The 23,164-nt window shown below is 38.3% G+C and overlaps 1 protein-coding gene across 6 annotated transcripts in view; it reads right to left on the bottom strand.

The window, feature by feature from the left end:
• NBAS (NBAS subunit of NRZ tethering complex) overlaps positions 1-23,164 on the bottom strand; it is a 345,000-nt gene that overhangs the window by 304,336 nt on the left and 17,500 nt on the right. For 4 of the 6 annotated variants that reach the window (XM_081263998.1, XM_081263999.1, XM_081264001.1 and 1 more), the window contains 3 exons: positions 12,274-12,407; positions 9,310-9,443; positions 8,209-8,307 (listed from right to left, as the gene is read on the bottom strand). The exons of the other annotated variants lie outside the window; for them this stretch is intronic. In XM_081263998.1, the coding sequence (XP_081120124.1) occupies positions 8,209-8,307; positions 9,310-9,443; positions 12,274-12,407 (367 nt within the window). The remainder of the gene's footprint in view (positions 1-8,208; positions 8,308-9,309; positions 9,444-12,273; positions 12,408-23,164) is intronic. 6 annotated transcript variants of the gene reach the window in all.

The following is a 23,164-nucleotide window of genomic DNA, read 5'->3' as shown; positions in this document are numbered from 1 at the left end:
TGCATATATTTTATGTTATTTTTTATCCAAGAATAAAAACTTGAGGTCAGGACTGATATTCATCTTTACATTGTGCACAACATGTAACACAATTTGCCTCACACTAGTAAACAACAACAAATAAGAAAATGAAAGGCCAGTTTTAGAACAGACATTCTACCTCAATCTTCCTAACACAGACAACTCATCTCACAGAATGCATGCACATTTTAATACAGGTTAAAATTTCAGAAGAGAAAGTTTACGTGCACTGAGAAAGGAACATATTAATAGCTAGACATTAAAAAAAATATATATCAGGTGAACTGTCGACACCTATCCATGGCCAGTATGAATCAAACCATCATTTTAACCAGAGAATAGGAAAATCTGCTATCTGGGAACTTCCAGTGGCAATCTTGCTGGTTAAGAATGGACAGATACATGCGAGTTCTATTCAGCTATTCCAGGTTCCACACAGCACCAGAGATGAGGTAACCTGTTGCAGCCACCTAGCCACACAGACTCCCAGAGATAGACATGGCTTCAAGATGCCAATCAACCTGTTGACTACCAGACACCATGAAAGACTCCACCTGCTGAAACCTTATCCCTGCCTTTGAAGCTCTTCCTTTAGGGAAAAAAAAAAAAATTGGAGAGCCACCTGCCCGTCACCCCAAAGGATGAATTGGAAAATCAAATACAAGAGGCTTACAGGATACCGAATGCACAAATTACCACAGATCCATAGCAAATTATACTATAATGAGAATGCCTAGCATACAGAATAAGGATAGGATTAAAAGCCGCAAGATTACAAAATAGGGGGGAAACCAATTCAGATCTCAGCAGACTTTTCAACCCAGACCTTCAAAGCTAGGAGATCCTGGAACACTTACCAACTCTGAAAGAAAATGTATGCCAACCAAGAATCTTATACCAAGCAAAATTAAGCTTCAGGTTTGATGACAAAATAACCTTCCATGATAAGACAAAAATTAAAAGAATTTAACAAGAAATCCCACACTATAGAATACCCTTGGCAAAAATATTCCATTAGAAGGAAATGAAAATCAGCAAAGGCAGAACTATGCTAAAGGAAATTCCAATCAAAGGAGAAACCAACTCAAGTTTAAAAAAAAAAAGGTACAGTAATGACCAGAAATACAAACTGTCTCAATAACAACCTTTAATGTTAATGCCCTAGACTCGGACTGGATCAAAAAAAAATGATCTAACAATACGCTGCCTTCAAGAGATTCATCTCATAGGAAATGAGATCCACACACTGAAGGTGAAAAGATGGGAAAAAACATCACTCACATGGGCCACATAAACAGGGGTTTCCATCCCAATATCAGATAAAGTGGATTTAAGGTCAAATCCATCAGAAAAGAACGGACATTTTGGGGGCTGGGTGGCTATGATAGAGTGCTTGCCTAGTATGTGCTAGGTTCATTCCCTGGCACCATGTACAAAATAGACAAAGGTATTGTGTCCATCTATGACTAAAAAACTTAAAAGATTTTATACTGCTTAAGGGAACCACACCATCAACAAGACATAAGTATCTGTGACCCAAACAATGAAGCACCCATATAAATAAACAAATCCTTAATTTCAAGAAGCAAATCACAACACAATAGTACTAGGTAATGGAAGAATGGAGGAACTTTGGATTGGTCAAAGGGGAGGATGAGAAGGGGTTATAAGGATAGGAAAGATGGTGGAATGAGATGAATGGACATCGTTACCCTAGGTACATGTATGATTGTAAATGGTGTAGACACACACCATTCGTGCAATCAGAATTGATATGTTGCAGTGCATTTTTGTACGATGAATTGAAATGCATTCTGCTGCCATGTACAGCTAAGTAGAATAAAAAAAAACTTAATAATTGGAGTAGTTTTCTAACTGTTCTGTTCCAGCTCCTATCAGGACTGGAAGGACCTATCAGGAGCTCCCTTGAAACTAATTCTGAGTTTGTCTCTTATTTCTTCACTAATTACTTTAGAATATTTTTCTCTGGTGGCTTATCCCCTCCTGCACAGGAAGCCCCTGGTGAGGGGCTGGCTATGTGATGATAAATATATACAGTGAGGAAGGAAGATATTAATAGCTAGGTATAAAGAAAACATCAGTTGAACTGAACAAAAAAAAAACACACTTGACTAAGAGTAAACTTTGTTTCAACATAATAAAACACTATCAAAGAATATGTGAGCATAAAGAAATAGGTTATTGTCAAGAAAAATAAACTAACAATCATTGTGGTCTGGGAGCAACAAATATGGTCAAGGCTTGAGACTTGCGGTTTCTACAAAGGGCTGACAGCTCGGAAGAAGAGTGTGCTCTTGATTCAGTAGCACACCGTTTCTTGATTCACAGCTATTACCCAAGCTGAATATGTGTTTTGCTCTTATTAGTATCATTGTGTATTTCCTTATAAAACTTTCTATAACTGCAGCCTGCTGGTATTTGCAGAAGCACAGCTTCTAATAGAACAACCTGACTTGAGACAATAAGCCGTCTCATCTATGACAGGATATAACACTGACTTCTAGTATAAATACTGACCCCAATTAATTATTGACATTAAAGTTAAAACCCATGGGCTGGGGAGGTGGCTCAAGCGGTAACACGCTCACCTGGCATGAGCAGGGCTCTGGGTTCGATCCTCAGCACCACAAAATAATAAAAGATGTTGTGTCCACAAAACTAAAAAAAAATTATCTTAAAAAAAGTTAAAACTCATTACTCCTACTTCAAGACTGGTGAAGCTGACCCCCTAGATGTTTAAAGCCCAAACCTGGAAACCAAAGTTAGAAGTAAAAGGGCCAAGGAAAAAGCCAACATTTTGGCCTTTGCCCTCTAAGGTAAGCCAGGATCCAGGGAACAGGACCCCTCTAAAGGCCTTCCAATTCCACTGAGCCACCCAACCTCCCTGTCAGCAGGATCATGAGGACCCTAGAGAACAGAATGCCAACCAGAATTCTGCAGATAGAAGGGTCACTAGAGAGGGAAATGCCCCTGATGCTCTTATTAAGGGAAACCACATGTGCTCAGCAAGACCCTGACCCATCCCAGCAGATGTCACAACTAGTAGAGGAAAAGATAAAGGAGCCAATTGGCTTCTCACAAGTTCCCAAGATTGCTCCCTGACAAATCTCAGCTAACAGTAGATAGGAAAAAGGACAATTTTGACAAACAGCCTTAAACACCTGGCAGGAAAGTATAACCAAAACACAGGCATACATGGACATTTAAAAAAGACAATGGCTCTTATTTTTACTTCAGATGTACATTTGTTAGTCCTTCAGAAAATAAGCAAAACTAGATTATAAAGGGTTTTTTTAAACAGGAGTGCCTGAAAATTTTCACAAAAAGCTCTGTCAAAGTCAATAGTTTCTTAGTGAATCTGGGAACTACAAATCTTTCTAACCTCGCGTAGGTGACCTTTTTGGGTGGATTTTTTTATTTTGGCTGGTATAATTACTATAAGCTGCTGCTCAGACTCCTCTGGAGTTCACAATTCATCACTTTCAGCCTTGTGACTTGGTTTCAATCAAGACCTGGAAAGAAGACAAGCTTCCACCAAGCGGGAAAGGAATTTGCCAAATGCTGAGTATTACTGGGGCAGCTATCCAAACTGCTAAAAAGGGAGAACTCATTATGGGTGATCTCCAACTCAAAGTTAAGATCTCTAGGATGGGTGGCAATATCAGAGGGTACAAGAACAAAAATAAAATGAAACCAAGAGGTATAAAGAAAAGCGGAGGGAGGGGGGTTGTGAGAAATATAAAAGTCCTGCAGTCCATTTTTAGAATATATTATGTAGCTTTGAGATGTAAGAGTCAATCACACCCATTTTAACTATAGCCCTTCCCTCTACCAGCCCCAATTTTAAAATTAGCCAATCACAGATTGTAACCCAGAACTCCTTATCAGAACAAGATGCAGTGCTGAGTTAGGATAAAAATAGGTAGAGAGACTGAGCATCAAGAAAAACTAACCTGAGTACCAAGAGGAAATGGATATCATGAAGCTGAATTTCTCAATTTCCACAAATTGGCCTGTGACAGTCCCTTGTAGAAGCATAGAACTGAAGCTTACAGTACTAGGAACTGAACCCAGAACTTCACACACTGGCAAGCAGTCTACTTCCCAGCTACACCCCAAGCCCAAAACTGATATCTGAGACTTCTCCATGGAAGAGTGTCTGACACATGTGTGGCATCCCAGTCTGGAGATAAGACCTCTGCAACCCAAGCATGAAGGAAGACACATCTGCCTGCAGGAAAGACCTTTTGACTTGGCCATGACACCACCTCCCCTGGAAAGTCACATCTCTGAGCACTTGTGTTCAGTAGTGTAGCTACTCGTGGGGAATGAAAAAGGAAAGAAAGCCAAAGTTGGCAGGTATGTACCGTATGGGAATGGAGTTGAGGCTTGGAAGATCTGGATTCTAGCACAGATTCTGCACCCTCCTGTGTCACAATGCTTTGCTAGCTTAAGCAAGGAAGAAGTTTGTCACTTAAGTTCCAAGTTAGGCTGTGGTGAGGATATGACGACCTGGCACTCCACACCCATCCTCTTTCTAGTGGTCTTTCCACTAAAGGCAAGAAAACTAAACACTAAATTTCTCTGGTTCGCAGCTGTGATTTGGGAGAGATGATGTTTTGGCAAACCAGATGCACACATGTGGGATATGGAGAGTGGAAAAGGAGGAGCAGCTGCATTTAAGCAATTATGAGGGTTGCCTGGTTTTCCTGTGCTGTGTCAGCAAAGTCTCCATGACCATCATTGATTTATAAGAATGAGGCGGCTAGCTATGGGCCATTTATTTTGTAGGTGCTGATGGCAGCAAGTGCACCATGATCACCATCTTTTCTGCTTACACCTGTGGTACTACAGTCCTGATTTACAGAAGAGCTAGCAGCTCTCATACTACAGTGTGACATGAGGAGTCACTTCTGGATGGTTGACATAGTGTGCGCCTTGTACTAAATCCCTATTTAAAAAAAAAAAAAAACCCAGGCAGAGTACCAAGTGTGGTTCTTGACAGATTCTTCAGTAGTATACCCTTCTGCAAAAGTACAGTTTGCTTTGCATGTGTTTGATTCCTCATGGCAACCTGGTATTTCTAACAAAATGTAGGGATTACGAGTACCCAAACTAAGGGGCCAGAGTGGTAGATACTAAAAACCTAGTCCAACTCATAGCATGGTCCAATTTCAGAACATGGGAGGGAAAAAATCTTAACTTCCAGAAAAAGGGGAAAAAAATAAAAATGGGCTTCATTCCAGAATGTTAAAATTTAAGAGTAATACTGGAAGCCAGGGGGAAAAAAATACAGCAATACCTCTCAAATTGTAAGGGAAGATCATTTCCATCCTACAATTCTGTTGGCCCAACTATCAATTAAGCATGCAAATAGAATAACGCCATTTTCAGGCATCTGTGACTTCAAAAAATATACTCCCATGTGCCTTTCCGTGAGGCGTTATAGGAAGTTGTGAGATTCGCCAAAATAGTGAGATAAACCTGAAGACAAAAAAAACAAAGATTCAGGAAAGTTTTAACAAAACAGAAAAAATTCTTGGGATGAGGGTAAAGTTTCAAGACAATCGCTATGCAGCAGGCAGAAATCTAAATGGGAGCAGATCAGAAAATTCTGATACCAATTTAAGAAGGTGAAACTTCACACCACTAATGTATGTGATGTACTGAAGGGAGACTTACACCCAGCAGAGTGAGTTTAGGGGTAATTCTGTGGTATGTACATTTAAAAGCTTGAGCAACTAGAATATTAACTGTAAGGAGAACATAGGCAGAAAGTAAGAACTCATGTCTGAGTGGCCTACAGAGCCCTGCAGGATTCAGCAATGACCATTACTCTTCTGACCTCCACTTATTACTCTATACAATCTGCTTTATCCAAACTCACTTCCTTGCTGTTCCTAAAAAATGCAGAGCACACTCCCAACTCGGGGCCTATGCATTTGTTCCTCCCCTGCATGAAACCCTCTTCTCCCAGATATTCAAATAACTACCCTCACTTTTCACAGGTCTTTGGGAAAGTAAATTTCAAGGAGAACAGAGACCTCCCACCTAAAACTGTCACCTAAGCCTACTTTCCACATTTCCAATCTGCATCTCTGATCGTTTTCTTGCCATAGCACTTATCAGCTCTCCACATACTGTGTGTTCATCATTCATTATCTGCTATCCCTAGTTTCATAAGGAACACACATCCCAAACACCTGGAATAGTTGACAGCAATAAGACATTAATAATGTTTACTGAAAAATAACATTGAAAAGCTATCATGGAATACCATATAAACTTATCTCACCTGCAAATATCTAAGTATAATACTCATCCTACAAATTGTAATATTAGACACCAAGCAAAGAATTAGTGTGCATGCATGTGGTAAAGTGAATAAGAAGCTTAGTATCCATCTTCCAAGGGGAAAAAAATGCAAAGTTATAAATCAAAAAGTAACAATGGAAGCATTTTATTTAGATGCATGAAAGCAACCAGAAGAATGCCGCTAAAAGTGGGCAATTTAGTTAGTTTTTAGAACTATTTAAAACTTGGATATATGCACATAATTTCAAATATTAAAGTAAATCTAATAAAAATGGTAAAAAAATTAATCTCAAGATCATGCATATAACAGATCCAAAATTACTATACAGATCATACAAAAATGTCAACATTAACTACCCAACAAAAAAATGATGAATCATTTTATAAATCACAATAGAGTGGCCAATAACAAAGTTGTACAACCTCAAACAGCAACCAAAGAAATGCAAATTGAAACCATGGTAAGATTCTTTTATCCTTATCAATATTTAGAAGTCTGACATCATTCCCAACATCAAGATCATTGAGAATGAAATAGAAATTTTCAGACTGGTGATGGGGCTGTACAACGTTATAAGTTCTAAGGAAAATACTTGACTTTACCTTGATAGGTTTAGGATGTACTTTCTCAACAAGTCAGCAATTCCAATCCTAGATACTAAATCCTACAGAAACTTACAGAAGGTGCTAAGTGTACAGTGATTTTTTTTTTTAACCACTATACTTGTGTTTATATCAAAAAAACCTGGAAACATTTTCATCTATGGGAGAATGGATAAATGCTACATATTATTCAGAAAATAAGATATTCTCATAGTTAAAAAATAAGTGAACAAGATAAAATAAATAAAAAGGCAAGTCAAAGAAATACCTACAATGTCTTCTGTGTGATTCCACTTATATAAAGTCAAACAGCAAAACTAGGAATAAGTGATAAAGAAGCAGAGGATGATACACACGAAATTCGGTACAGTGGTTATCTCTGGGAAGACACCAAGGATGGCATCAGGGAAGAGCACAAAGGGCATTTCAGTATGGGGGTAGGGGTATGTATTCTTTTGCAGAATAAAAATAAAATTATGAAAAGATACCTATGACTGAATGGTACACAAAACTTGAACACATGTTCAGTCGATAAAGAATTAAGTATCCTGAGGGTCAGAAAGTTTAAAGACTAACCAAAAAACAAAATTAGTCACAAAATTCAAAACAAGTTAGGTTCACCTGACTCAAAATTTGATACTCTTTCAATTTAGAGAATCAAACAATTACCTTGGCTAACTTATGAAATATGTAAATTTCATTCTCAAAATTAAAGAGGAGAAATCACTGGAAGGAGAAAATGCCAAAAGCTCCTAGTAAACTTCAATGTAGATGGCAAATAATGGAGAAGTGGAGTCCCTGAAGAATGTGTTGCAATTATTGGAAGGAACTATGCAACCTATATCCAGCCAACCTAGCACTAATCTGCAAGGAAAGGAGAAGTAACATCTACTGAGGCCTTTCTGTGTGAAAGCACTTTATATGTAGTACTTTAATAGTTCTCTCAATGCCAAGAATTAGGTATAATACTCATCTTACAAAAAGATCCAGAGGGCTAGAGGAAAGAAATTCCTTAACGAATATTCCCAGTGCCCTATCTGGCTTGGAGAAGTTCAGTTCGCCAGGGAGATAAGCATAAAATATCAGAAGATGACTACAACAATATTACAGATATTAAGCATAGCTATACACAAAAGTGTGGAATGAAGCAGCCAAAGAAAGAATCAAGATAGACCATTTCTTCTCATTGAATCAAGATTTCCATATTCACCCAATATTCCACTAAATATCAGAGCAAATGGTTCTTACCTATGACCAGGGTGGTAAACAGCAGCGTTTATTCCATGAGGATAATAGGTACTGAAGTTGAAACTGTGACTTTCTTGGTAGCTCTGATTTGTTCCCACACTAAATTTAAGAAGGTAAATAAAAAATAAATACCATTAAATCACAAGGACATCATTAAATGTCAATTTATAAGACTGGGGGCTGGAGTTTTAGCTCAGTGGTAGAGCGCTTGCCTAGCACACGTGAGGCAGTGGGTTTGATCCTCAGCACCACAATAAATAAAAGGTAATGGGCCATCTACAACTTAAAGGATTCCAATTAGAACCTGTCAGCATGGGCCCAAGTGACCTAGAGTTTTCCTGACAGTGGGGACTTGAAAGTCTCACGTCAAAAGTCAAAAGGTACACCTGGACAGGACTGTATGGAAACTACTCTGGGATCTCCAATAAAACTGGAATGCTGGAGAGGCACACAGTCCCTTTGTTCTGAGAGGATCCACTCTCTCCCTTGAGAATATCTCCTTTTTCCTATCCCTTCAGTAATCTCATGCCTGTTACTCTGAGTGACATGTATGAAATCTTTGCTTTGATCACAATAATGGGGGGTTGAAGCGAGGGTCTTTGTGCTGCCTCACTATAAGGCCTGAGCCCTGTAACATTGGGAAAGATACAAGGGAACTTTCTTCCATGATAGCAATTTTTTGTATCTTGAGAAGGATTTGAACAGCACAAGTATGTACATTTATCATAATTCACCAGAGGTTACAATCAAGATTTGTGCTTTACAATGTATGACATTTTTACCTGAAAAATTATAAGCAAATACGGAATTCTAATTAATGAAATGCATGCTAAAGTATTTAAGTGCTGATGTCTCCAACTTATTTTGAAATACACTGCAAGATTAATAGCTAGAGACAGAGGGACAGATGGTCAAAAAAGTGATATAGCAAGTACATAAAATCCTAGGTATAGAATCCAATGTGAAATGTGTGTTCAACACACCATTCTTTCAACTATCGTATTTGCAATTTTTCTTAACATGCTAAAAGAAAAAATACATCACACTAAACCAGAGAAATAAACATTGTATCAAATATGACTTCCCAAAGTACATTTTTACCTCACAAGGTAACTTCTAAGTTCTCCTCGGTAATTGATGACCAGGAGTTCTGCAGACCACTGTGCACTTGCTTTGTATTCTAAAAATATCAACCCAGCAATGGCATAGCTCAAATCACCTACAAAACTAGATGCCTGTAGAAGACAAATTAAGTTACTAAAATAGTAGTTAAAAGTTAATACATGCTTATCTGGAGGATATCCAAAACACTGGCTTTGACACCCTAATCTAGACCAATTCCCAACCTCAGCAGCCTCTTTGAGATGTTCACACAGGTTAAGTAAATTTCTATTCACAGGGAGAAAGGCGGAAGGGTGAGAAGGTCAGGAGGAAGGAAGGGCCACCACAGACTCTGAACTCTAAATATAAGCTTTCAAGTGTTAATTTCTACTGCTAGCAGTATCCTAGGCTAAAAACAAAACCAACTCCAATTACTTTCCAGGCTATACTGCTAAATACATGAAGGTCTGAGCACCTTGGGAAGCATGCATAATAAAGTTTATTCCCTTAGAGTTGATCAGAATATGTCACTACAAAATACACCACTTAGGCATAGAATCATTTTGATCAGAAGGCAACTGAGAACCAAGGGATGCAGCAAAGTTCTCTGCCATCTCCTTACTGCCTAAAAAGGCAAAATTTTCTCTTTAGAAAAGTGCTTCTGCACCAGGAAGGGACTGCAAGTCATACCAAAATGAGTCGCAGAAACAGACCTCATTAACTAATGGAAGATGAGGGTTATTTAATTTCACATTTCCTAGGCACTTTCCCACAGTTTATAGACCTTTATTAAGATAGTAAATCAGCCCCCACATCTACTTCCTTTAGTTGTTTATGAAGGTCCAAGCATGCAAAAGCATTAATAAAATTTGTGTATTATTTCTCCTATTAATCTGTCTTGTCAGTTTAGTTTGCAGTCTCCCAACTACTAGATTTGAGAATACAGGGAGTTTTTTCTAACACTAAATGGTATCTTGTAGTCTAGAGCCACTCATTGAACACCTGATACATGCAAGTTCTAATTGAGATACTATAAATATAAATATATACATAACATTTCAATGATTTAGTACAGAGGAAAGAAAATATCTCATTAACATTTATGATTACATGTTGAGATGGTATTTTGAATAAAATGGCTCAATAAAACAGAAATTTTACCTGTTTATTATAGCTACTATAAGATTTTAAAAATTACATTTGAATATATGTATGTGTATATATACACACACACACCCCTTGTATTATATTCCTAATAGATTAGATTACTAGTTTCTAGACTAAACTCCTTCATGTGGTTCCAGAGGATTTCCATAATAGAGGCCAAAGCACTTTTTACAAGTTTTTCCATTCATTATTTTTGAATTTAAAAAAAATGTTCTCAGCTCTACCTCTCAGAGTAAGCTGAAAATCTTACAAATATTAATCCTCAGCTCCTACACAGATCAACTAGATACAAACTCCCAGTAGAGCCTGGGCAATCCTATAGTGCATTTTGGTTTTGTTTTTATTTTCCTTATAAAACTCCCAGTTGATTAACCAGAGTTAGAACCACTGTTCTACCTACCCTGTACCTTCACTTAGGGATATAAACTAAAAAGCACTATATCACTAAAAAAAGATTAATAACTGGGCTGCCCTGAGAAAGTCATTTTACTTCCAGACTGGTTTTCTAAACTGTAAAATGGGAATAATATCTTCCCAACATACTCAAAGGGTAATTTTGAATATTAAATAATAGACTTAGTCATTAATATTAAGTAGCCAAGAAATACATGTTTATTTCCCCCCCCCCCAAACCATTTTTCCCCCATCCACTTCTTTCAATTTTTATCCCTTTTAAAGGTAACAAACTCTAGTTATTCCAGTCTAGGGTACATTCTGCACCACGACAAAAGAATTATAGCCAGGTGCTGTGATGCATGCCTATAGTCCCAGTGACAGAGGAGGATGAAGCAGAAGGATCAAAAGATCAAGGCCAACCTCAGCAACTTAGCAAGAGGCTATCTTCAAAACAAAAACTAAAAGGAGTACAGCACCCCAAGGTTAAATCTCTTATAGTAAAAATAATAAACTAAGATATCTTGAAATTAGGAGGGTCAGAGAATGGAAGGGTGTTGGAGAGGTAAGGGAAGTTAGTCAATGAACAGATGTAGACAAACAACAACTCTAGGCTGAAACCTTGACTTAAATCCCATCATGGCTGCCCACCAGGCCCTGTTTCTGGACTGTTACTCCAACCAATCCAGAAGCAACTATTACTTCTCCTTGTGGTCTAACCTCTTGTCCCAAGCTTCCCGTCCTTCACTGTTCTCTCTCCTCTAGTGGCAAGAGAAGTTCAATGTAAGAATTGTGCTTTCCTTCCCCAAAGAAAATACGGAGCTCCAGGTTCAGCAGACATTTTCAAATTCCTACCTAGCCTTGTTGCTGGAAGTTGTGGGAACTTGTTCCAAGACTTAGTTTTTCCTTCTCTGGGTAGCCTGTGTAATGAGGCTCAAAAAACACCTTTATTTCATACATCCCTAGGTCTCAACAGTCTTGTTTTTAATAATCTCTATTTAGTAGTTACTTACCAGGTGGTTTTCAATCTGTATAGTGCCTTATAAATATAAGGAATACTATAGAAACTTCTAAGTTTTGGGGTATCTTAAGTTCTTAGTTTTTTTTTTTTTTGGTGGGGGGGCAGGGAGGTACTGGGGATTAACTTAAAGGTACTATCACTGAGCTACATCCCCAGCCATTTTCATTTTTTTTTCAATCTTTTGAGACACTACTTGCAATCCACCTGCCTCAGCCTCCCAAGTTGCTAAAATTAAACGCATGAACCACCATGCCAAACAAGTTCATAGGTTTTTCTGATTTATATTTACTTGTATTTCCCCTACGGTCACATTCATCCATTCAGTCACTTATACATAGAAAGCAACAGACAACAAATGTCAGAGGTTGAAGGAATATACATACCGGGGAAATGACAAATAGTTCACTTCCCACAAGATCAAATACCCTCACAGTTCCTGTGCTTTCAGCATAGGCCAGCAGTGTGCAATCATAACTCCATGCTACCCGTCTCCACTGGGGTTTGGGATCTTTTGGAACTAGAATGAAAAGAGGTGCTTTTAACAATGTCATAATGATAGTTAACATTTTAGTCACTGCAACTAAAATATTCAACTATATTACATTATCTTCTAAGGATCTCTAAAATTTCATTCAATAGAAAACAGTTCCCAGAAATCCATTTCAAGTAAAATGTAAATCAAATATTCTGCCCCATTTATTTTAGCAGCAAAGCCTCTGACACCAGAGGCCTGATGAATGCTAAACACACTCTCGTGTCTGGTAAAGGCTCAGAAATATGCCTCAAAAATAAAATAGAGCAAAAGTCTAGAAAATAATTCTAATCCAATGAGTTTGGCCCCTCTAAAAGCAAGATTTGAGAAGCTTAACAGATCCTTTAAATATATCAAATACAGATGCCAAGAATATACAAAATAAAAGGAATTCCATACAGATACACACATTTAGAAAATTCACTAGAGCAGTTTTTAGTCAATAAGATTTTTATAAGCAACACCTTAAAGTAATCCTAATAATCCAACACTGGGATTTTTTTTCTGAATTTTTAAATAGGAAGGATATTAGCAATGAGGGGAAAAAGACGTTACGAAACTCTAAAATCTAGGTTTTGTTTGAAGTTTGTGTGTTTCACTGGCTTCTATTTCTCCTCATTAAAATCTCAGAGCTGAAGAGATAGGTAGGATAAACACCCTCTTGTTAGAATTCCAAATAATCAAGCGACTCAAGGTACAACCACGGGTCAAGAGCAGAAAAAACCTAGAACCTCAGCATCCTTCCTGCCCACACAGAGCACTTCTCATTACGGCATGCTGCCTCAGTCAGGGCCTTAGGATTGCTTCTGTGGGAGAGAAAAATAGGCCACCCCAAATCCAACCTCTTCAGCATATTTTGAGCCAGTTACTCGAAGACAGATTTCTACAGACCAAAGAATGGCTCCAAGAAGCTGTCCTTTTAGAGAAAAAAAAAATTACGTCTATAAAATTGTGTCTATCTAGCCAGGAAGAGAGGCACAAGCCTCAACACCACCCTCAGTCCCAACTCCAAGCAGCATTCAAAGAAATGCCTCCCACCTGGTAGAGAAGTGGGAATTAAGTCCAGGCCTTAGACTTGAAATCCAGTGCCAAGCGGAGACCCATGACTCTACCCCCCTGGTCAATACCCACAAACTGAGCCACTGGAACTGCATTAGCCAGGCTGCAAGTAAACTGCCTCCGCTACCCTTCCTCCAACCTTGGGCAACAGGAAAAAAAACAAACTACCAACTAGGAAGCAGGTCATGGAAACTAGCACAGATCTTTAGTCTTAGAGCTCGAGACTCAAAGCCAAGGCAAACCCCAAAGGCCATATACCTAAACCAGAGCTCCCAGGTGTAACCTCCACATCTATACTGGCATCAGGCAGAGAACTGCCCCAGTGGGACAGACTTGAGTTTTGGCCTGCATCACTGCCAGCCTTACAGTGTGCCTGGCACACCCAATCCCACAGACTCCCAAGTCCCTGAAGCTGTAAAACTCAGGTATAACAGTAGCATCAGCCTTGGTAGCCAAGGGACTGTCTCCACATCCTATCTCCTTCAGACACCACAGCTATCCTCAAGGCCAGTGCTTGCAGAGGAGCTGCTAAACCTGCCCAACACCAGGAGAGACTTGTACCCTAGTAGGATGGAGTCATGTTTCAGCCTGCATCCCTGCCAACCCATAGCATGGGCCTGGATCACCCCTGAGGCCATGCAGATTCTTGTGGCTGAGAGTCAGGCACAAGCCAGCTTAGAGTTAGACTTGGCGCCAAAGAACTACCTTCACTATCACTACTCACCTTGGACAGCATAGTGTAGAGCAAAATGCCATTCATACACTGACAGTAGAACAAGGCAATCAGCACAGAAGTTGGCCTTGAAATGCAGTGCCAGGATGGTGAAACGTAACACAGGAGAGAGATCTTAACAGTCCTCACCAATAGGCCAGTGCCCATGGACAAAGCTTTTGAATGGCCCCAGTTCTGACACAAGAGAAGATATATAGCCCCAATATATCATAAGCCTAACCTGACCAGGATTACCTGTGGCTAACTGCAGCCAGCTTGAGCCATAAAGACTCTGGTGATAGGCAAGGAGAGCAGTGTAGGACTTGGGCTACCCAGTGCTGGGCTGGTCTTGGTGGATTACAGGCTCTGTGTGAAACAGCTTGGCAGTTTGGGTAGCCATAGGTGTGGCTTAGGGGCCTGAGACTAGCCTCTCCATAGTGATTCTGCCCAGAGTTGGGAGATTTCCCAGTGGCTGTAGATAAGGTGTCTGGGTCTACTACAGTCCTACAGAAAGGCTTGAAGTCATGGAGTACCCTTGTTAGGTATTCCCCCAGTTCATGCTCAGCAAAACACCAACTGCAGAACTGCAAAGTTATGCCTAGATAGCTCTCTAGTATGAACAGACAGCAAACCAACAGAGTATTCAAACAAAACCTGGAGTTATGGCATCACATATTCCTTCCCAAAACTGAGTCATGAAGAAACAGAAAATGTGAACAGACTAATAAGTAATGAGACTGAATCAGTAATAAAAAGCTTCCCAAAGAAAAGCCCAGTATAAATGGCTTCACTACCGAGTTCCAAACATTTAAAGACTAATTCTCTTTAAATTATTGCCCCCCCCCCAAAAAAAAATGAAGGAAATTTTTCCAAACATTCTACAAGGCCTGCACTGCCCTGATATCAAAACCAGACAAGCACAAAAAAGGTTACAAACCAGTATCCTTGCTGAAAAAAATCCAACAAAAATGCTAACAAACCAAATTCAATAGTATATTAAAAACATTAACCATGATTAATTGGAATTCACCCCAGGGATACAAGGATAGTTCCACCCACATAAATCAATACAACCTCAACAGAACAAAGGACAAAAACCATATGATCGCCTCAAAAGAAAGTAAGGAGGGGGCGGGGGGAAAGATCCTAAAATTTGTATGGAAACACAAAAAAGGTCCAAATAACCAAAGGGATTTTGAGGGGCGAGGGGGGAAAAAAAAACAGGAAGTTCAACATCCTTTCATAAAAGCAGTTAACAAATTAGGTATATGGCCTCAATATGATAAAGGTCGTATACAATAAGCCAACAGCTAACATTACACTGAGTAGTAAAAGGCTGAAAGTTTTCTAATTAGTGGAATAAGACAAGGATGCCTAGTTATAGTACTATGTTGAAAAGTAGTATGAGTCCTAACCAGAGCAATCAAGGAAAAAAATAGCCAAGGAAGGTGGCACATGCCTCCGATTCCAGTGATTTGAGAGGCTGAGGCAGGAGGATTGCAAGTTCTGTGACAATGATTCATTTTATGCTTTGAATATAGTAGCCCTTGAGCTCCACCATCTTGGCTTATCTTAAAATGGGCATATTTTTTCCCCTCTTCTCCCTATCCCAAATTAACCAGTGAATCACAATCCTCCTACAGAGAACACCGTGAATGCAGACTTGGAATAGCTTCTTTAAAAACCACCCGTTCTCCCTGATGGCAGAATTGCATCCTCTGGGACAGGAGTCCCCTGTGCTTCTCCTTTGCTTTATTAAAAAAACCCACACACTTTTTTTTTTTCCTCAAAATCGTGTCCTCCTGACAATGATGTAAAGAACAGGGAACTCTGCACACTGTTGGTGGGTATGTAAATTTGCACAAAAAATTAAAAGTAGAACTACCATATGATTCAGCAATCCTATTCCTACCTACACATATCCACAGGAAATGAAATCAGTGCATGAAAGAGACATCTGCACTTCCATGTATATTGCAACATTATTCATAACAGCCAACGAATGGAAACAATCTAAATGGAAACAAAACAAGAATGAATATAATGCATGTGTACATTAAAAACTATTCAGCCATAAAAAAAATCCTGTCATTTGTGACAAAATGGATGGAGATTATGTTAAGTGAAAAACAGCAAGCAAAGACAAGAACTGCATGATCTCACTCAGGTGAAATCTAAAAAAGTTAACCTCCATTTTACTTTCAAGTTTCGGGAGATCATCAGAAGCTGGGGAGATAAGAGGGAAGGAAGGGATGGGGAGAGGCTGATCAATGGGAACTACAGGGAAAAATAATTTTCAGAAGTTTGTGGCCTTCCCTGTAATTATTTGCTAATATCACAGGTCAATTTTTATCATCTTTTTTTTTTAACTTATAAAATAGCTTCCTAACTGGTCTTCCCATCTTCAGTCTTTCTCTTCCTCCACTATGCAAAGAACATTTTAAAATAAAAATGAACAAATCAAATCCTTCGGCTACTTTAAAAACCCTGATGGCTTTTCATTCCCAACAAAACCAAGTCTCAATACCTCACTATACAAGAAAGTCCCTTACAGAAAGCCCTATCGTATAGGTTTATAGTTTCATCCCATACCACGTCCTGTATCACACCCCTAACACCACCTACACATACCACCTCTGCCTTTCATACACACAGATGCCTTTACCTGGACTGTTTCTCTCCAGTCTTACTCATCCTTGTAAGCCTAGTTTACCTGTTACCTCCTCCTTCCTTGACACTTTGAAGCTGACTCGTCTCGTCTAGTGCACCAAATATGCCGTACATACATTTTTCATAGTATTGATCACCTCGTACTATGTTGTTTACACAACTATCCTTAAAGAACACCAATTAAGTATGCATTATACAACTGGGGTCTTTTCTCTACCTGAAAGAGGTACTGTGTAGAAGTCAAGACTCCCCTTGCCTTCAGTAATATATTTTGTATATATGGGCAAAGTATGCCAAGTATCAATGAGTTTTTATTATCAATAGGTAAAAAGTATATTAAAAAATCTGAGAGGTCCTTGAACACAGGAGAGTCTAGGTAACTTTATTCAGTCCTACCAAGACACTACATAAACTAAGATTTTTTTTTTTTTTTAAACACAAAGAGTGTATGATGAAAACCAGTTCCATGTCTTCAGATAGCTGAAAAGTCAAATGTGGAAGCAGACACAAAATGATGAACAACTCAAAAAGCTACATATGCACAGATGCTACATAAAAACCAGCAAGACGACGACTTTGCCTTAAAAAATATTTATGTGCTGAGAAAATGCTGCAAACATTTTTCTATTACTATTGTCTCACCTGAGAACAGATTTTTCACTCTTATTTCATTTTGATGGGATAAAGAGACATATGCAGTACATTCTGTTTCTGTCTAAAACAAGTTCCTTCTAAAAGGGATTTGTTTGTACTATTACTTCTAGTTATAAACAGTAACTCCAGAAAACTCGGCATGTGTTTTGACCCAGATAAAGATGTGTTTTCGTTACAAGATTTCACAGAACCATGTGAAAATAAAGTCTATCGCTGGATTTTTCCAGCTATCTGTGTGGTTTGGGAAAGGAATGAACAGTATACATTTTTTACAAGACAAATGTCAGTTACCTAAAAAGTATTCAAAAAGGCTGAGAGTACAACAGCAACCTGACAACTGACATTTCAAGGTCAAAATGTTCACACCTGCCCATTTTCATCCACTGCTGTACCCGAAACCTGCCCAGCTGCCAAACTCTCCCCCACTTCAAGTTTTGTTAATGTTATTTTAATGTTATTTTCTCTGCTTAGAGCATCCTTTCCCTGAACCCTTCACTGGCTGCTTTTTCAAGTCTCACGTCCTTAGGAGAGTTTTTTTTTTTTTTTTAATTTTTATTGTTGGTTGTTCAAAACATTACGTAGTTCTTAATATACCATACTTCACAGATTGATTCAAGTGGGTTATGAACTCCCATTTTTACCCCGTATACAGATTGCTGTGTCACATCAGTTACATTTCCATTGATTTACAAATTGCCTTTCTAGTGACTGATGTATTCTGCTGTCTATCCCATTCTCCACTGTCCCCCCTCCTCCCCTCCCCTTCTCTCTCTCCATCCCCTCTACTATAAATCGTTTCTTCCACTTATATAATTTTTCTCTTTGGAGAGCTTCTGACGACTCTATGCCCCACTATTCTCCACCTTTCCAAAGATTTCATTTCTCTCAGCTCGGTTCGCAATAATTAAACATTTGGAATTCAAAATTGTGAGAAGCTGCATCAACTTCATTCAGAAGTTTTATCACCTGTGCTTTGTTCTGGTAGTACACAACAGGCACCCGAAGGTTAAAGGGGTACATTTCAATCCAGTGCCCACTTGTACATACTGCAAATGCAATGGCAAGAACTTTAAAAATAGGGCACAATGGGGTTGAGTCTCTGTTACCAGTAACAAGTCGAGTACGGCTTTGGGGAGATTTATGGGGGCCTCAGTCTCCTCACCTGCAATATGAAGGGTGAGGAACAGTTTGATATACATCCTAATTTCTAAGTCAGGAACCAAATGAGCAAGTGCAAATTCATGGGAATAGGAAGACAGATGCTAAATTATTTGTTTAAAATAGAGTCACTAAAAGATACAAGAAAAAATTTACAATTCTACAATAAGGTCTAAACATGATAAACCCTCAAGTTTATTTTTCTTAAAAAGTGGCAAACACTACTAAAAAAAAAGAATAATTCTCTATGTAAAAGAAATTTAAGAGGGCTGGGGATGTGGCTCAACCGGTAGCGCGCTCGCCTGGCATGCGTGCGGCCCGGGTTCGATCCTCAGCACCACATACAAACAAAGATGTTGTGTCCGCCGAGAACTAAAAAATAAATATTAAAAATTCTCTCACTCTCCCCTCTCTCACTCTTTTAAAAAAAAAAGAAATTTAAGAGACTACAATTGGGCAAAAATATTCGCAACATGGATGATAAAGGGATAACATTCGTGCTATACAGATACTATAAACCAAATACAAAAAAGCCTATTAAATCCAAAAGAATATGACCTAACAATTTTCTCTAGAGACACACACACACCCACCCATAAAACTAAACATATGCAAATTGAAAATGAGATATTTTACCCTTGCCTGTGAGCATGGTGAATATTTAAAAGAGGCAATATATAGTGTTGAAAATGGATAATAGACATGGCCTCAATCATACCTTTTTCATGATTTATTAATAGGTATAACTCTTTGAAATGGATTATAGCAGTAGCTATCACATTTTAAATTCTATACCCACAGAGTGACTTTTCCAGCATTGTTAGGATGGGAGATGAACAAAAACAAGTAAAATAAAGAGGAAGAAGACTGTTATCCTAAATTTCTATAGAGAAGTGGAATAGGAAATGTGATTCACATTCTTATACTCAAATACTGTGTCCACATGAAACAGACTGAAATTCTTTAAGAAGTCACCACCCCATAAGATGTCCCCCACGTAGCAAGTGGGGGAGCAAGGTGTAGAACCAGATATACAATACCATATCTCATTACACCTGAATAAATGCCAGCCCATGTATATAAAAGGATTAAAAGAAGCTTTTATGAAGATTGCAAATTTAAAGAATCATTCTTTCCTACTTGTGTACTGTTCGAATTTGTTACAAGTTCTGCTTTTGTTACTAAACAAAAGCAGCAATTAGTCTTGAACCTGATCTCCTACAAGAGTGAATGAGTGTGTATAAGGTAACTTCAGGCAGTGCAAGACTGCCATCACTAAGAGGATGAAAAGAGATGACACAGCCATCTGCTATGCACATACATCTCAATCAGGGTTCCGAAATACACAGAACTGAAATGTAAATAAATACACCATTATACAAAGAATTCTACACTTTCCTCAGGAATTTAGAAAGGAATAGCACCATTACCCAACTCAAATTTATAAAACACTATACACAATAACTGCCCCATAGCCAAGAACCAGATTTAAAATATAAACAGGGGCTGGGGATGTGGCTCAAGTGGTAGCGTGCTCGCCTGGCATGCGTGCGGCCCAGGTTTTATCCTCAGCACCACATACAAATAAAGACATAGTGTCCGCCGAGAACTAAGACATAATTTTAAAAAAAAGAACTAAGAAATAATTTTTAAAAATTCTCTTTAAAGGAAATGCAAATCAAAACCACCCTAAGATACCACCTCACCCCAGTAAGATTGGCAGCCATGATGACGTCAAACAACGAGTGCTGGCGAGGATGTGGGGAAAAGGGTACTCTTGTACACTGCTGGTGGGACTGCAAACGGGTGCGGCCAATTTGGAAAGCAGTATGGAGATTCCTGGGAAAGCTGGGAATGGAACCACCATTTGACCCAGCTATTGCCCTTCTCGGACTATTTCCTGAAGACCTTAAAAGAGCACACTACAGGGATACTGCCACATCGATGTTCATAGCAGCACAATTCACAATTGCTAGACTGTGGAATCAACCCAGATGCCCTTCAATAGATGAATGGATAAAAAAAAATGTGGCATTTATACACCATGGAATATTACGCAGCACTAAAAAATGACAAAATCACAGAATTTGCAGGGAAATGGATGGCACTAGAGCAGATTATGCTTAGTGAAGCTAGCCAATCCCTAATAAATACCAAATGCCTTCTTTGATATAATGAGAGCAACTAAGAACAGAACAGGGAGGAAGAGCAGGAAGAAAAGATTAACATTAAACAGAGACATGAGGCGGGAGGAAAAGGGAGAAAAAAAGGGAAATCACATGGAAATGGAGGGAGACCCTCATTGTTATACAAAATTACATATAAGAGATTATGAGGGGAATGGGATAACAAACATGGAGGGAAATGAATTACAGTAGATGGGGTAGAGAGAGAAGATGGGAGGGGGGAGGGGGGATAGTAGAGGATAGGAAAGGTAACAGAATACAACAGTCACTAATATGGCAGTATGTAAAAATGTGATGTGTAACTGATGTGATTCTGCAATCTGTATTTGGGGTAAAAATGGGAGTTCATAACCCACTTGATTCTAATGTATGAAATATGATTTGTCAAGAGCTTTGTAATGTTGTGAACATCCAATAAAAAAATAAAAATAAATAAATATTTTAAAAAAATCTTTAAAAAAATGATATTTAAACATTCATGAAGACATAAATCAAACCACAATAGATTAATCAAAGTTGTGTATGTTCTAACAGAAATTACTTATTAAACAGAAACAGATGCATATATTAGAATAGGCTTAAATGCGAAATATAAAATGCTAAATATAAAAAAATACTTAGTCTAAACTTCCATCTTCCAAGCCAGGCATGGTGGAGCACACCTATAATCCCAGCAACTGGGGAGGCTAAAGCAGGAGGATTGGGAGTTCAAAGCCAGCCTCAGCAACTTAGCAAGACCTTGTCTCAAAACGAAAAGGGCTGGGGATATGGCTCAGTGTTAGAGTGCCTCTGGGTTCAATCTCTACTATGAAAAAATAAAAGATCTTCCATCCAGAAAAATAAAAGCTAATTAAATCCAGAATAAAGAAAAATCAGAGAAATAAAATAAAATTTTATTATTTAATATTAATACACTGATAAATCTCCATCCTGTCAGAACAGAAAATTATAAATCAGAAACAGTAAATATGCTATAGACAGTAAAAGTATAAGAATATTATAGACAAAAGATAGCCTATTCAACAAATGGTGCTGGCAAAACTGGAAATTCATATGCAGCAAATGAAATTAAACCCCTCACCATACACACACACAAAAAGAACTCAAAATGGATCAAAGACTTAAGCACTACAGAGACTATGCCCAACAGAAGAAAAAGTAGGGCAAAATCTTCATAACGGCCTAAGATCCGACTTCCTTAACACCACCCCTAAAGTGTAAGAAATAAAAAAAAAGAAATCAAGAATCAATAAGTGGAATAGATTGAAACAAACTTCTCAGCAAAGGAAACAACCATGTGAAGAGAGCCTTAGCCTCAGTATAGATTGGGAGAAAATCTTTACAACATACCTCAGATAAAGCATTAATATCTAGGATACATAAAGAACTCAAAAAACTTAACACCAAAAAACAAAACTCAATAGTCTAAAATGTACATTTATTAAATAAATGTACAGACTTCACAGAAGAAATACAAGTAATGAGAAAATGTTCAACATCTCTAGCAATTATAGAAATGCAAATTAAAACTACATTGATATTTCCTCTCACTCCAGTCAGAATGGCAATCATTAAGAATCCTGCCAACAATAAATGTTGGCAAGGATGTGGGGAAAAAGGTACACTCGTACATCGCTGGTGGGACTGCAAATTGGTGCAACCAATTTGGAAAGCAGTATGGAGATTCCCCAGAAAACTTTGAATGGAACCACCATTTGAACCAGCTATCCCACTCCTCGTTTTATACCCAAAGGATTTAAGAATCAGCATACTATAGTGATACAGCCACATCAATGTTTACAGCAGCTCAATTCACAATAGCTAAAATATGGAACCAGTCTAGATGTCCTTCAATAGATGAATGGATAAAGAAACTGGTATGTATACACAATGAAGTATTACTCAGCATTAAAAGAGAATAAAATTATGGTATTTGCAGGAAAATGGATGGAGTTGGAGAATATCATGCTAATCAAAATAAGCCAATCCCCAAAATCCCAAAGCCAAATGTTTTCTCTAATATGTGGATGCTAATTCACAATAGGGGAAGGGAGGACTAACGAAGAATGATTACCTTAGATTAGGTGGAGGAGAGGGGAGGGTTTATGAAAAATACATTATACACATATACACACATATATACATATAACTATGTACATGTTGTAGAATCACACTGGCCAATCAGAAAAATGTTAAATTATACCCCATCTATGTATGTCCAACATGCATAAATGCATTCTACTGTCATGTATAGCTAATTAAAACAAATTCCATGAAAAACTAAAGATCTGAAAAGTTTAATA

This window comes from Spermophilus citellus (assembly GCF_964194105.1).
Source record: "Spermophilus citellus genome assembly, chromosome: 13".
In the NCBI taxonomy this organism is placed as follows: Eukaryota; Metazoa; Chordata; class Mammalia; order Rodentia; family Sciuridae; genus Spermophilus; species Spermophilus citellus.
The sequence above is the reverse complement of the archived record's forward strand: the minus strand, read 5'-3'. Positions and strand labels throughout refer to the sequence as shown.